At 43.1% G+C, this 15313-nt stretch overlaps 1 protein-coding gene across 6 annotated transcripts in view; it reads right to left on the reverse strand.

The window, feature by feature from the left end:
* Positions 1 to 1787: 1787 nt before the first annotated feature.
* Positions 1788 to 15313, reverse strand: part of CDV3 (CDV3 homolog) — a 17459-nt gene continuing 3933 nt past the window's right edge. The window contains exons 2-6 of one of the 6 annotated variants that reach the window (XM_021712644.1): positions 12258 to 12260; positions 10606 to 10751; positions 5297 to 5456; positions 4865 to 4867; positions 1788 to 4115 (exon numbers count right to left, since the gene is read on the reverse strand). In XM_021712644.1, coding sequence (XP_021568319.1) covers positions 3965 to 4115; positions 4865 to 4867; positions 5297 to 5456; positions 10606 to 10751; positions 12258 to 12260 — 463 coding nt within the window. In that variant the 3' untranslated portion in view covers positions 1788 to 3964. Of the gene's footprint in view, positions 4116 to 4286; positions 4868 to 5296; positions 5457 to 10605; positions 10752 to 12257; positions 12261 to 15313 lie in introns of those variants that run through there. The other 5 variants (XM_021712646.1, XM_021712648.1, XM_021712645.1 and 2 more) reach the window with 5 other exon arrangements.

Raw genomic sequence — 15313 nt, forward strand, 5'->3', positions numbered from 1 at the left:
AGCGGCCACTGCACTCCGGTCTGGGCGACAGAGTGAGACTCCAATTCAAAAAAAAAAAAACCAAAAAACAAAAACTGGTGCCGGACAGCAGGACACCCACATGCAGGATGAAGCTGGACCCCCAACTCACATATACAATGGGTCAAAGACCTAAATGAAAGAGCCCAAACTGTAAAACTCCTAGAAGAAAATAAGCATAAACCTTGGGTTAGGCAATGATTTCATTGCTATGACACAATGTACAAGCAACTAAAGAAAGTAAGTTGGACTTCAAAACTGAAAATCGTGGGCAAGACACTACCAAGAAACCGACAAAAGGCGGAAGGAAACGCTTGCGAATCCTGTGTCTGACAAGGGGCTAGTACCCAGAGTACCGAACTCTTGCAACTCATGAACAAAATGACAATCCGAGGGCTGGGTGCAGTGGCTCACACCTATAATCCCAGTGCTTCTGAGGCAAAAGTGAAAGGATTGCCTGAGCTCAGGAATTCAAGACCAGCCTGGGCAATTTGGCAAGACCTCATCTCAATAAAATTTTAAAAAATTAGCTGGGTGTGGTGGCACACATATGTAGGGCAGAGGTAGATGGATTGCCTGAGCCCATCAGGTCCAGGCTGTGGTGGACATGAATGTGCCACTGCACTCCAGCCTTCAACTCAAAAATAACAATCCAGTTTAAACGTTGGAAAGGGACTTGATTCACTTTTCCAAAGATGGGCTAATGGCCAATAAGCGCATGAAAAGATGTTCAACACCACTGGTCATGACAGAAAGGCAAAACAACCCCAACGAGACAATTCACTCACTAGAAAGCCTAGAATCAGAGTCTGAGGCAAGGAAAATGGCTAGGATATGGAGAAGCTGGAATCCTCAGACTGGTGAGAACAGTGTAATGTGGTGAAGCCAGTTTGGAACTTTGGCAGTTCCTCAAGTGATGATGACCCAGCAATTTCACCCCTAGTTATACCCGAGATCATTGTGACACAAAAACGCGTACATGCAAAGTTCACAGCAAGGTTATTCCAAATATCTGTAAACAACCCAAAAGTCCAACTGATGAATGTATAAATTAAATGTGCATCTCCATACTGGTCATCGGCTAGCAATAAAAATTAAGCATTGACACATGCAAAGCCTCAGAAACATGCTGAGTAACTAGGCAGCGAAGACCCAAACTGTATAACCCCACATATTTGAAATGTCCAGAATAACAAGACTTACCAAGACAAAGCATAGCACAATGGTTGCCTGGGGCTTAGGGACTTGGGGGGAAGAAAATGATATCGATATGAGGTTTCTTTTTGGGACGATGAGAACGTTCAGGAATTCAGAAGGTGATGGTTGCATAACTTTGAGGATACACTGCAAACTACTTAGCTGTACACTTTAAGAGGGTGACTGTTATCTTTTAGACATAATCCAAACTAAATTCTGAAATTTAAAACTGCTCTTTTGAGAAGTGAGGGTCAATGCCTCAAATCCTTACCTTACAAAATAAGGATCTTAGATTTCCTTGCCATATAGTTTAAGGTAACCAAAATTTAACAGAGCAAAGACAAAAACATACTTCAGTACTTTTCCAAAGAGAATTGTTACCACAGCTTTGCAGCCAGGTTCTCGCTTCTTTTCCTGTTGGTGTATTTAATTACATTGATGGTCTTGCAATCATCTCTGTCTTTTAGGACCACAGTGCTCTGCCCACAGTCCTCGACATACCTGGGTCGTCAGCACCTTCCCACAGCGGGAGCCCCCACACAAGAGGAAGGGTTTCAAGTACATCCATGAACTTCCCAGTCCATATATTTACTTTTTATTGAGTTTGTTAATGTTACAGAGTTCTTGCACTGCCAAAGCGTGCCTGAGAATCCAGGGGAGGAAACGGCACAACAGACAGCCTCGTCCACCCATCATACAGTGTATTAAACTTGATTCATGGACAGTTTGATATTCTCACAATCTTTTAAAAAGGTGTAACAAGAGTTGGAATTTAAATCTGCTGCAGGCCTTCAGATTTCTGGTACAGTATGCCATGATGTAACACCTCCACGTACTTCTCTCAGTTCATTCCTCAATAACAGAACCCAACATTTTGCTGGGGAGAAAAAGCGTACTTTTCAAAGTCCAAGAGACTATTTGTTAAGGTTTTTGGTTCCCAAATGACATCTTCAGCTTAACCAAGAATCTCCTGTTTCTGATTTAATCATCCAATCTCCTTTGGCTGGTGCAGCTACTTAAATACATCAGAAGGCAGGCATCCTAGCTGCCGCCTCAAGAAATGCCAACATTAGGGCCCAGACATGGCTGGCAGGTCCCATCAGGAGACACTGCAATCCTCCTAGGAGTCTGATTCCTGCACCAACACTTTCATCGAGACTGAACTCCTAAAGGAAAATGCTCCCACATCAGAAGTTTTACTCACCACTTGCTTCACTCTTGCCGGTAGCAAGTCTGCCACTCCTGCATTTGGCAAAGGGATTTATTATAGAGAAACCCAGACTCTGCATCAAGTGGTCACAGACCACTCTGAAGTATTTCCATTAAACCAAAGATACAAAATTAGTTAACTATCTCATTAGGTGGAAAGAAACTTTTCTGCAACCCTGGGTGGCTCCTTCAAGTCCCTTTTAAGGACTAAAAACTACTAGGTTTAAGCTGTGATTACTAAAAACAGAAGTGCTACATCACCTTTTGCCCTGACTCTCACGTGAACAACATGACGACACACTGAAAAGTTGTGAACAGCCAGCTGGGACAATGACTGCATCTACAGGACGTCCAATGTCTTAAGTCTGGGCACAAGTATAGAAGGAACTCTTACCAAGATCATGCACGATCCGGGAAACGTAACTGGGTTTTAGCTGAGGCTCTGCTCATGCTGCTTGAACTTCTAAGGACAGGTCAGTGAGCTCCTTGGCCCGAGCAGAAGGCAGACTCCTTCCGCTGCGGCTGACCATACCGTTCAGACCTGATTAGAGAGGCTTTAAGCACCTGAAGTAGACCGCGGGCATCTACTGCCCTTTACCTCAAAGGCTACTTGGTTCCACCCTCAGGATTGGCAGACTCACGAGACATTTCACAATTCTAATGCAGACTTCAGGTTACTTACACTTCACCATGTGATATGCTCTGTCAAAGAACTTATTTCCAGTCAAAGCAAAAAAGGCCTTAATGTGGAACAAAAATAAAGCACTATCCAAACAAAAAGTTACTAAAAGAAACAAGGTTATTTTCTCCCTCACCCCGTTTTCCCACGCACTTGGTGGACCCAAGTGGGTGAATTTAATTTGTGGTTACCTCAGAATACAACTAAAAATTCAAATGACAAATCAGTCCTACAGAGATGTTCTGAACACACGAGTTCTTTTGAGCGGCATGTTCCAGGAAGGCTAACGGAGCCACAGCCTACTACAGAGAGTATTCCTTAAGGGTGGGGCACAGGACAGGTTAATTAAGGTCACTTAAATCTTCATCTTTCACAGCAGATCAGAACCCAGATGGCTGACTTTCTGCAGGATTCCTGGAAAGAACCCAGTAGAGCTGGTTCCAAGGTCCACATCGGCAACACTTAACAGCTGTAACCTTCTTGTCCCGAAGTTGGATCCACATGAAGTCCGCATGAGTGCAGCAAATCTGAGGTAGTCAACCCTTACGGAGGCTCAGTATCTGAACATAAAAAGATTTTGAAATGACCACTGGCTGCAGGTTTTGGTTTTTGTATTTGCAGAGCAATTACGAAAGAAAACTGCTGCACCTAGTTCACACATTTATATAGCCATGAAAATTCCCCCAAATCAATTCACAAAGACAGTCGTAACACATTAATTTCCATAGTGCAACAGGGCCGGTCACTGAGATCAAGTGGTCTGCATCAATCTGTAGATCCAGCAGAGAGCAGATGACGAGTAGCTGTTCGAGGTGCTGGCTGTGGTCTAGTTACCTGGGAAGGGCTAGCAAAGACCATTCCTTAATGGTACTGTGAGTGGCTGCTTTTCTGATTCTCAAGGACAGCATACTGGTTGGCTAGCTGGAGTTTAAGGGCCTGGTTTTTGGAAACCTCATCCCTGCCTCTATTTTTGTGTCTTACTACTTCAAAGCTCTTCTCCATTTCTTTATCCCTAAGGGAAAAGACACGTAATCAGTAAATATTTCTCCTTCTCCAGGGGTCTGAAAATACTCTTCCACGAATTTTAAAAAAGTCACCACTTAGAAAAGTCTTGGCGAGGGTCAGGGAAGGAGAACTGGCATATAAAATCCTTATCAAACCATTCTGAAGGCTTGAGTGGAACAGAATACACAGAACACTGTCCTGAAACTTTATGGTTCTATCTTCTACTCAACAGTATTAATTGTAACTCTATTTCCGGACCAACTTGAAGACAACAGTTAAGTTAAAAGCTGTGTGATGACACTCCTCCTAAGACTCTGACTCTCAGCAATTAATAGATAACACATCTCTCTTTATGCTTAAGTAAGGGGAACAACTTTCTCATTCAAGTAGGCCCTACTCATTCTTTCTCCTCACTGCTATTTTGTGGGAATGGAACTGATTAGATCAGGTAACAAACAACAACAAAAAGATGAGTGTTGTGAGCCACTGCCCTCCCAGAGGTCCTTAGACATTTTGCAAGACAGAGCAGAGGAGCAAGTCCAAGTGGAGGATTAAACTCAAGCCAGCCGTGCTCTTAAAATGTGCAAAACGGCTGGGTTTTACCCTAAAAACCATCCCAAGGAACATTTCCATCTGGTGTCATTTTACATTTCTTCCCATCTAGTTTTTGAAAATTCAGTTCCCTAAATAAGATGTAGATGTGCTAGATGTGCCATATGGGGTCATTTAACTCCAGGTAGCACTCATTTTAAGCACCTGCTGAAATAAGACCATTTTAATACTAGACTTACAAATGCCAACACCTTCCATCTACTCACATTAAATGGAAATACAATAAAAAAGCACACTCACATTTCTAGTTTCCAAATATAAGGGGCAAAAGCCACCACTAAAATACGTACAAAAAAAGGTCAACTTAGAGTTGATATTGCTAGAAAACATACACCAGAGCTAAGAGAAACCACTGAAGACAAAACGTGTCTCCAGAGCTCTTTCCCCTCGCCCTGCCCAGGGCCTTCACCCCTTCCCTCCCTTCCTGGGCATATATAAAGTCCTGCCTGTTTCTCAGCTGCCTGTCAGCTGCAGTCTGGGCTTGACCAGTAAGGAGTAGTCCCCTTGGGTAAGCACTCCTATCCCCTGGAGCCTACTCCCTAGACAAGGAATAAACATCCCAAACAAAGTACTTACTTCCGACTTTCTAGGTGCTTGGCAGTTGACTGCAGGGATGGGAACTGTGTGTCGCTGTATATTTCTGGTGGTCCTTGTGGTGTTTTTCTCGTTGTGGTTAATCTGGCCCCAGGAGGCCTATACACACCACTAGTCATTCCCGGTTCTGGAGTTTCTGTAACTAATATTTTATAACAGCTTAGAGAAAGTATACAAATGCTCAGCATTTTAATAAACTACTCTTGCAATCCCAGTCATTTCACAGCCACAGGAAAAAATCAATACTTGATATAACAAGGGTTCCTGGGTCAGACAATAGAAGGAATCTATTTGAGAAAATGCCTCAAAGTGAAAACATTTGGCTAGGCACAGTGGCCCCCACCTATCATCTCAGCACTTTGGAAGGCCGTGATGAGAGGATTGCCTAAGCACAGAGGTTCGAGACTAGCCTGGGCAACTTGGTGAGACCGCATCTCTACAAGAAATCAAAACATTAGCAGGGCATGGTGGCATGTGTCTGTAGTTCCAGCTACTTGGAAGGCTGAGGTGGAATGATAGCCTGAGCCCAGCAGGCTGAGGCTGCAGTGGCCCTGAGTGTGCCACTGCACTCCAGTCTGGGTGACTGGGTGAGACTCCCACTCAAATCCTCAAAGTGAAAACATTCGGCTGGGCGCAGTGGCTCACACTTATAATCCCAGCACTTTGGGAGGCTGAGCTGAGAGGATTGCCTGAGCCCATGGGTTTGAGACCAGCCTTGGGATCTTGGTGAGACCTCATCACTACAAAAAAAATTAGCTGGGCATGGTGGCACGTGCCTGTAGTTCTTGTAAGGCTGAGGCAGGAGGACCTGAGCCCAGGAGGTGGGTGAGGCTACGGTAGCCACGAGTGTGCCACTGTACTCCAGCCTGGGCAACAGAGCGAGACTCCAACTCAAAAAAAGAAAAAAAGTGCAAACATTCTACTTTTCTCGGGTGTTGTTCTGACCACCCCCCCCAATGTGCAATCTTAATATATGTAAACAAGTTTCATAAACTAAGTTACTGAAAGCGGGAAAGAAATCTGCTGGATCAGGAAGACGGGACTGCCTTTCAAAACAGGACTTTAAGTCCTTAGTTTAGCTATCACCAATCATGAGTATTACTTCTTTATTAGGTTGGTGGACTGAATGAGATGCCATATGCAAAAAGTTTATCTAATAAAATGTCCGAGGCCGGGCACGGTGGCTCATGCCTATAATCCCAGCACTTTGGGAGGCTAAGGTGAGAGGATTGCCTGAATCCATGGGTTCGAGACCAGCCTGGGCAACTTGGCGAGACCTCGTCTCTACAATAAATCAAAAAATTAGCCGGGCTGGTGCCTGCCTATAGTTCCAGCTATTTGGAAGGCTGAGGTGGAAGGATCGCCTGAGGCCATCAAGTTGAGACTGTGGTGGCCGAGGGCGTGCCACTGCACTCCAGCCTGGGCGACTGAGCAAGAGACTCCAACGCAAAATAATAAACAAACAAATAAATAAAAAGTCTGTGTAGTTATAGTTTAAGATTCTAAAGGTAATAAAAGAATAAATACTAGCACTGCTTAATTATTTCACCATCTTCCACATCGATTTCACAGCTCTTCCTCTTTTTTTACTTAGAAAACGTGTTAAAAAAGAGAGAAAAACCCATGTAGCCGAGTAGTCCAAAATCTTCCTTCATGACTTATATTCCAGCTTTTTCCTTTCTTTTTCCATCCTCAATATAGATTCAAACAATGTCACACAATGTTTTCCATTTACTGAAAATGTAATTTCAAGTAAACACCCACATCATTTACCGCTGAAATACACTACAACCATCTGAACACTCTGATGATATGGGGGAGAGCGTACATGTGCGTGCATTATTTACTGAGCACCCAAGCTACACACAGATACAAATGTCAACACAAATAAAACCCCTGTCTTCAAGGACCTTATATTCTAGCCACTCATTTTAAGTTTCTTAGATGAGATGTCAGCTCCTAGTTCACATTCCCCACAACTTGGGTACTCAGCTAGCAGCTACTGTACAGACACTGCTTCCATCATCGTAACAAGTTCCATTGGGCAGTGATTTCTAGATGGAGGAGACAAGAAGATGAGCAGGGTGGTAGGGAGGAGGCTGTGGCCTTAAATGAGGGCAATATGCCTGTTTCACAAAACAATACCTGAACCCCTTGAATCTAAAGCAAACACATTTTTAAAATAATCATTAAAAAACAGAGGGAGGGATCACAAGGCAGATGTGCAAGCTTCTAAGTAGAGGTGAAGCTACCAGAGGTGTGACAAGCAGAAAGACATACTCTGCCATATTTTAAACAGATCACCACCGTGGCTGCTGTGTAGGGAACAAAGTATGTGGATGGGATGGAATGGTAAAAGGAGACACAGAAAAACCAGACAAGAAGCTACACCTCAATAATCCGTGTAAGAAAGGATAATTCAGAACACAGCGGTAGCAATGGGCCTGGTGAAAGCTAGTCACAGACAGTCTGAATTTAATGGGCAAGTAAAACCAGAAGGAATTTATCAAGACTGCATTTAGGTGAGCGGCAAAAGGAAGGAGTCAAGATGACGCCAAGGTTTGTGGCCTAAGTGACAAACGCCACCGAGATAGATGATGTGCAGATTAGGAGCTCGGTTTAGACATGTTGTATTTGGGATGCTGGGTAGACAGTTAAGATACACTTTATCTGGAGTTCAGGAGACATTTGAGTAATAGGCATACTGCTGACATTGCCAAGGGAGTAAAGAAAGAGAATCAAGAGCTGAGTCCTAGAGCCAACTGGCATTTTGAAGCAGGGGTTAAGAGGAGAGGCCAGCCACAACTGTGAACAACCAGGGAAGTGAAATGTGGACTCCTGGAAGCCAAGAAGAATGTTCTGAGGAAGTTACTTTGTTAAATGCTGATGGTCAAGATGAGGACTGAGACTTGTGCACTGGATTTAGCAATGCAGAGGGGTTGGTCACTGGGATCACCGAGAGGACACAGGTGGAAAGTTAAATGGACAAAAACATAAAAGGAATCATTTCTTGGAGGAAGGGCCCCTTGTAGCACAGGCTCCCCCCACCTGGTAAGTGTTCTAGGAACCCATCAGCATCAGCCCACCACTGAGCATTGTTGACAGGCTGCATTTGGCTCCAGTAAATTTGTTTTGGAGATTCTTCAACATGTTTGCCTACTTCCTGATGGGTGACTCACGGGCGCACCTGCCCACACCATGCTGTGTGTTCTGCAGTTTTTGACCCAAACCAGCATGAAACCCACGCCCCACCCCGCCTCTCTTCACCTGATCTCACCCAGAAACTTTACTTGTGTTTCCCCAGATGAAAAAATCCTCAAAGGGAAATGTCTGGCCAACATGGAAGAGGTGAAACAAACAAAAAAAGCACTAAAAGGCATCAAGATTGAATAGTTAAAAAAACCGAGCAGTTCAAAGTATCAACAGGTGTATTGCATCAAAGAATACTTTGAAGATGATTGAAGTTTAGACATGTAAGAATACACAATTTTTAATAAATTCCAGTTTTGCCAGGCATGTAATCCCAGCACTTTGGGAGGCCAAGGAGGACTGCCTGAACCCAGGGATTCAAGACCATCCTGGGCAACTTGGCAAGACCTTGTCCCTACAAAAAAATTAAAAAAAAAAAAAAAAAAAATTAGCCGGGTGTGGTGGCACTCGCCTATAGTTCCAGCTACTTAGAAAGCTGAGGCAGAAGGATCACCTGAGCCCAGCAGGTTGAGGCTGTGCATGGCACTCCAGTCTTAGTAACAGTGAGACTCCAACTCAGATAAATAAACAAATTAATTAACTAATTTCAGTTTCTCTAGAGTCCCACCTCCTAGACAGCAAAAAGCCAGAAAGAGCTGGGCATGGTGGCTCACTCCTATAATTCCAGCACTTTGGGAGGCATAGGTGAGAGGACTGCCTGCTTTCAGGGGTTCAAGACCAGCCTTGGCAACTTGGTGAGATCTCTGGTCTCTACAATAAATCTAAAAATTAGCCAGGTGTGGTGGCATGTGCCTGTAGTTCTAGCTACTTGGAAGGCTGAGGTGGAAGGATACCCTGAGCACAGCAGGTCGCAGGTGGTGACCATGAGTGTGTCACCACACTTCAGCCTGGGGGACAGAGACTCCAACTCAAACAAAAACAAAAACAAAAAAGGATGCAAAAACGTTAACATGTAACAGTTACCTGTAATCTCCAGATAGCAAGATTTGGGGGGACTTAATATTCTTTATACTATTCTGAGTAACAGGTACCTATCACTCTACAGCAGTGCTTCTCAAATTTTTTCACTATTGCCCTTATAAGGCCTTTTAGACATCTTTTTCTTAACTGCCCTCACTCCATGAAATTATAATACCAAAGACATGCTATATACATCTGTTTATGTACTTTGGTCCTTTGGTAGGCCACTGTGAAGATATAAGATTGCTTCACCCCCAAGAGAATGATAAAATCAGTACTGCTGAGAATTCATGCTTCAAGACAAGAGAATAGGAAATGAAACAAACACAAGGAACAATATTCCTTACTCAACTGTGACAAATATTTTAACGTGACAAAAGGTTCAAGACTTTCCTCTCATGAAAACTCTGAATGGAACTCAACCTTTGGTAATGATTACTAAAAATCTTAAATGAAGCTTCTAGTAAGTGAACATCCTTTCCTTACCCTTCTCTCCATTAGCCAGGAGTTAATATTTTCTAAAAAATTGGAAAATGCTTCAACAGTTAACTGACTAGTTTATGTGCATAAAACTTGAGCAGCATACAGAACAAACATATTTTAGCTTTGATTCCTTTTATCTAGGATCTGAAAGTCCTTGAAGGAACAAACACAGACCCCCTTCCCCAGGAACGCTAAGGCGTCCCACTCCCTCAGTCACCACAAGCATAAACTTAGTTGAAAGACAGCCACATATAAAGTGTACATATATCGTGCAGTGGCTCACGCCTTTCATCCCAGCACTTTGGGAGGCAAAGGCAAGAGGATCACCTGAGCCCAGGGATTTGAGACCAGCCTGGGCAACTTGGCGAGACCTCGTCTCTACATAAATAAAAAAATTAGCCAGGCATGGTGGTGCACACCTGTAGTTTCAGCTGCTTGGAAGGCTGAAGCAGAAAGATCGCCTGAACCCAGCAGGTCGAGGCTGTGGTGGCCATGAGCAAGTCACTGCACTCCAGCCTGGGCAACAGTGAGACTCCGACTCATAAAATAAATAAAATAAGATAAAATAAAAACAAAATAATAAAAAAACAGATAAAACATAAATCAGGCATCTTTGGAAACTGAAACAGTTAGATTACCAATTACAGGAGCAGGAGGTGCTTGGGCCGGAGCTGCTTTATTCCAGGGACCTGAAGACTTTTCTACACCACCACCACCTCCTCCACCTTCTTCCCAGTTGTCGCCTGGATCTTCTCTCTTTTCATTATCGTCTTCTTCCTTTTCACTATTGGAAAAGCAAGCAAGTCAATGCAATTAATGAACCACCAGGAAAACTGTCAGTCCAAATTATTAGTTTTGTCAATGCTTATCTGTGTGACCCTGAAGGAGTCACGTAACCTCTCTGAGCCTAAATGCCTCATCTGTTTAAGAAAGGGGGATGGGGAAATAGGAATGTTATCTCATACCTTAGGACTTACACTTGACTTCCTATGAAAAAGAATTTCACTGCTAAAAAAGCCTTAGAAAACCACTGGGTCTGATCGTCCCCCTTTCCCTTTTTGCAAACAACCTCACACACCCAAGAAAATTTAGCAATACTGGAAACGCTGGCATGTCTGTGTGACAATATGCCTGATGACTGACAGTAGTCTAACATAAGACCAGGGCTGAGGGAGGGAAGGGAGGCTGACGCAACCTGAAAAGGGTGACCCAAAGGACAACTTTGGGAGGCTGAGGCGAGTGGATTGCCTGAGCCCACGGGTTGGAGACCAGCCCGGGCAACTTGGCGAGACTTCATCTCCACAATAAATCAAAAATTAGCTGGGCGTGGTAGCGCACACCTATAGTTCTGGCGACTTGGAAGGCTGAGGTAGAAGGATTGCTGAGCCCAGCAGGTCAATGCTGGGGTGGCCGTGAGCGGGCCACTGCCCTCCAGCCTGGGCAACAGATCAAGTCTCCAACTCAAAAAAAAAAAAAAAAAAATTATTCTAGGGCCAAAGTATAAAACAGGCATTTATGGTAAGCTATTTTTAGTGAGCAAATGAAGTTTCTTTGAACGTGTGTAATTTTATCTGCAAATCCTTTGGCATATAACAAAATGCTCTTAAAATTATAATTCATATTTCAACAGAGGAAAACAAGTTTGTCTCTAGTGTTTACTTCAGTGCTACAGATTGTCAGTGCCAGTCTTTACTGATACAGAAAGACCTAAAGAACTATACCCGACCATCAGACATGTCTTTGTCATCTGTTTTAAAAAGAAAAAATTATAAGAACTCAGTCTTCAGCTTACTAGTTATTACAAATGGAAAAGAAATCCTCAGTGGTAACACATCAACTTAAGACTGCTTGTAGTATCTTTTTAATGCCAATGCTTATTATTTTATTCTTGAATTGACTTGGGTCAGATTATTTCTCCTGTTGCTGGAATACTTATTACTATTTTATGTAAACTTACATGTCCTAAATTACCAAGTACACGTATCTTGGTCTCCCTGCTGCTAGCTTGACAGCAGAGATATTAAGTACAATACCTAACAACTGCTGGACTCAGCAGACACACCTGGCAGAACCACCAGCATTTTCCCAGAGTTATTTTTCATGATGCTGGTGGCTTTTTCTAGGTCTTCAGCTTCTCAACCTCAACCACTCTGAGTTACCTTTTCCTCTCAAGAAAACCTGGCTAGTTCCCAAAGTTCTGTCCCTGGCCTCTCTTTTTTTTGAGTAGGTGTCTCCCTCTGTCACCCAGGCTGGAGTGCAGTGGCACACTCACAGCCATCACAGCCTTGACCTGCTGGGCTCAGGCGATCTTTCCCCCTCAGTCTTCCTTCAAAGGAGCTAGAACCACAGGTGTGCACCACCATGCCCAGCTATGTCCCTGGCCTCTTTTAGATGTTTCTCCTTTTGATATCTGATCCACAATCATGGCCATAACGTAGATAAACCCACTATGACTCTCTTAACTGTATGCCTTGGGAATGTCACAGCCTTTCTTGGCTTTTGCAAAAGGACATTTTAAGATGTCTTCCAGGCCAGGCGTGGTAGCTCACACCTGTGGTCCCAGCACTTTGGGATGCAGAGGCAGGAGAAGTTTGAGGCCAGGCGTTCGAGACCACCCTAGACAACATAGTAAAACTCTATCTCTATAAAAAATAAAAAAAGTAGCCAGGTGCGGTAGTTCATGCCTGCAGTCAACTACTTGGGAAGGTGAGTGGGAGGATTGCTTGAACCTAAGAGCTCAAGGCGGCAGTGGGCCAAGATTCTGCCACTGCACTCCAGCCTTGGTAACAGACTAAGACGTATTTATAAAGGGGGGAAAAAAGCGTTCCTTCCATGTCCATTAAAACAAGACACATCCTAGCTGTTAAGACAAGTTTTTGACCAGCATGATGATCTCCATTAAAAATACCAAGAAAAAAGTCAAAAGTAACAGCAGCAACTTATGTATTACCTACTAATCAGAGGTAATTCCAGAATGTAGAGGCAAAGGTGCCAATCAGGAAAGAGAACGGATCTGTCTTCAATCTACATTTATAGCAAGTTTTTACTTGAAACTGTATGAGAGGACGAAGGATAAAAAACATGGCCAAGCCATCTCTCAGTTTTCCTTTCTGTTAATACATAACCGAATTCTACATAGCCATCTAAAATGCCAAGCTGGTGCTGACATAGAGTGATATGTCATATAAACTAATAATTACTAAAACAACATCTATATACCTAATATAAAAACAATTAACAATTTTTAAAAATTGTCTAAGGAATAGTTTTGGTTGTCAGAGTCAATAACTTGTTCCTTAATGATTTAAAAATATACCCAATTCTGAAGTGCCAATATAATTACATTGTGATGCAATCTGCTTGGTTCGAGGGTAAAAGCATGGATGCTATTCACCTAGCTACAACTAGCAATACCCCAGCAGCCCAATCCATTCCAGATAAAGAGACAAAGCCCTCCACAAAGACTTCAGTGCCCTCATGGCACTTACTTTTATATACTCTAGCTGTGACAGCTTTCGGTCGTTTACATTTTTAAACAGTTAACTCACCAATGCACTAAATCACAACTGTTCACACACATATACTAGATTCTAAAATACGTTCCTCCCAAATTATTTTAATATCTGGTGATTAATATATCTCAACTCCAAAATTATTAGTTTGCAATAAGCAATCTTCAATCACTGATTATCCCTAAGTAGAAGAGATTATAGATAATTCTACTACCTATCTTTAGGCTTTTCCCTTTCTTCAAATGTTCCAACAACAAAAGCATATTATTTTATAATTCACAAGAAAAAAGATTTTAAAGAAAAACTCCAATGTGGTGTCACAGAACAGCAACAGCATCTCAAGCAAAATAACTTTCCTTACTGTCCAAGTGTCTCTACCATCTCCTTGCATTCAGGAAAAAAAAAAACCCCACAAATTTAAAAGCACAACTAGATTATAAACTATTACTAAAAAATAAGCACAATCTGCTTAATTGTAAAGACTATATAGGATGGGTATAGTGGCTCACACCTGTCATCTCAGCACTTTGGGAAGCAGAGGTAAGAGGACTGCCTGAGCCCAGGGCTTTGACCAGCCTGGGTAACTTGGCTAGATCTCGTTTCTACAATAAACCAAAAAAAAATATAGGCCGGGCTTGGTGGCTCAGCCTGTAATCCCAACACTTTGGGAGCCCACAGGTTCAAAACCAGCCTGGGTAACTTGGCGAGACCTCATCTTTACAATAAATCAAAAAGTAGCTGGGCATGGTAGCCTGCGCGCCTATTGCAATTTCTAGCTACTTGGAAGACTGAGGCAGAAGAACCACCTGAGCCCAGCAGGTAAACACTGGATTGGCCACGAGCATGCGTGCCACTGCACTCCAGCCTGGGCGACGGAGTGAGGCTCCAACTAAAAAAAATAATAATAATTAATTAATTTATAAAATGAGACAGCCATGGTGGCATGGGCCTGTGGTTCCAGCTACTTGGAAGGCTGAGCTGGAAGGATCACCTGAACCCAGCAGGTCAAGGCTGTGGTGGCTGTGAGTGTGCCACTGCACTCCAGCCTGGGCGACAGAGTGAGACCAGGGGATGGGGGAGGAAATGTATAATAAAAGACACAAGTAGAAAACTTAATATTTGGGTTCTTAAGATTCTGAAATATCAGCTAGACACTGGAAACTGTCTAACCAAGACTTTTCATCCAACACATGCAATAACCAGGGCCCAGAAATGTTTAGAACCTTGCCTAAATGCTATAGCACTAATGGCAGGGCATAAATGATTTATTCAACTATTTTTTCATATTTACATATTCCAGAAAGTGTCAACTCTCGAAATGCCAAAGCCAGAACGACAAACATGTTGCCAACGGTTATTTCCATAGAAGACAAGCTAAAATTCAGCATTTGACCCAAATATAAGGAACAACTTTTCATCAGCTAAATTTTATGTATACTACTGTAAATTCACCATCACAACTCAAAGTATGAGGTCTTAAATATGTGTAGGTATGTAGGGCACTATTGTTGGTAAGAGCAGCAACAATGACGCTAGAAAGGTGGCTGGGCGTGGTTACTCACGCTAACCCTGGCGCTTTAGGAGGAGAAGGCAGAGGGATCGCTTGATGCCAGGAATATGAATCAAGCCTGGGCAACATAGTGAGACCCTGTCTCTACAAAACATTAAAAAACTGGTCGAGCTCGGTGGCTCAGCCTGCAATCCCAATGCTTTGGGAGGCCAAGGCAAGAGGATTACCTGAGTCCATGGGTTCGAGACCCACCCGGGCAACTTGGCGAGACCTCGTCTCTACAATAAATCAAAAATTAGCCGGGCGTGGTAGCACGTGCCTGTA

The sequence above is a fragment of the Carlito syrichta genome, unplaced genomic scaffold, assembly GCF_000164805.1.
Source record: "Carlito syrichta isolate Samal-C Ts95f unplaced genomic scaffold, Tarsius_syrichta-2.0.1 Scaffold303562, whole genome shotgun sequence".
Lineage (NCBI taxonomy): Eukaryota > Metazoa > Chordata > Mammalia > Primates > Tarsiidae > Carlito > Carlito syrichta.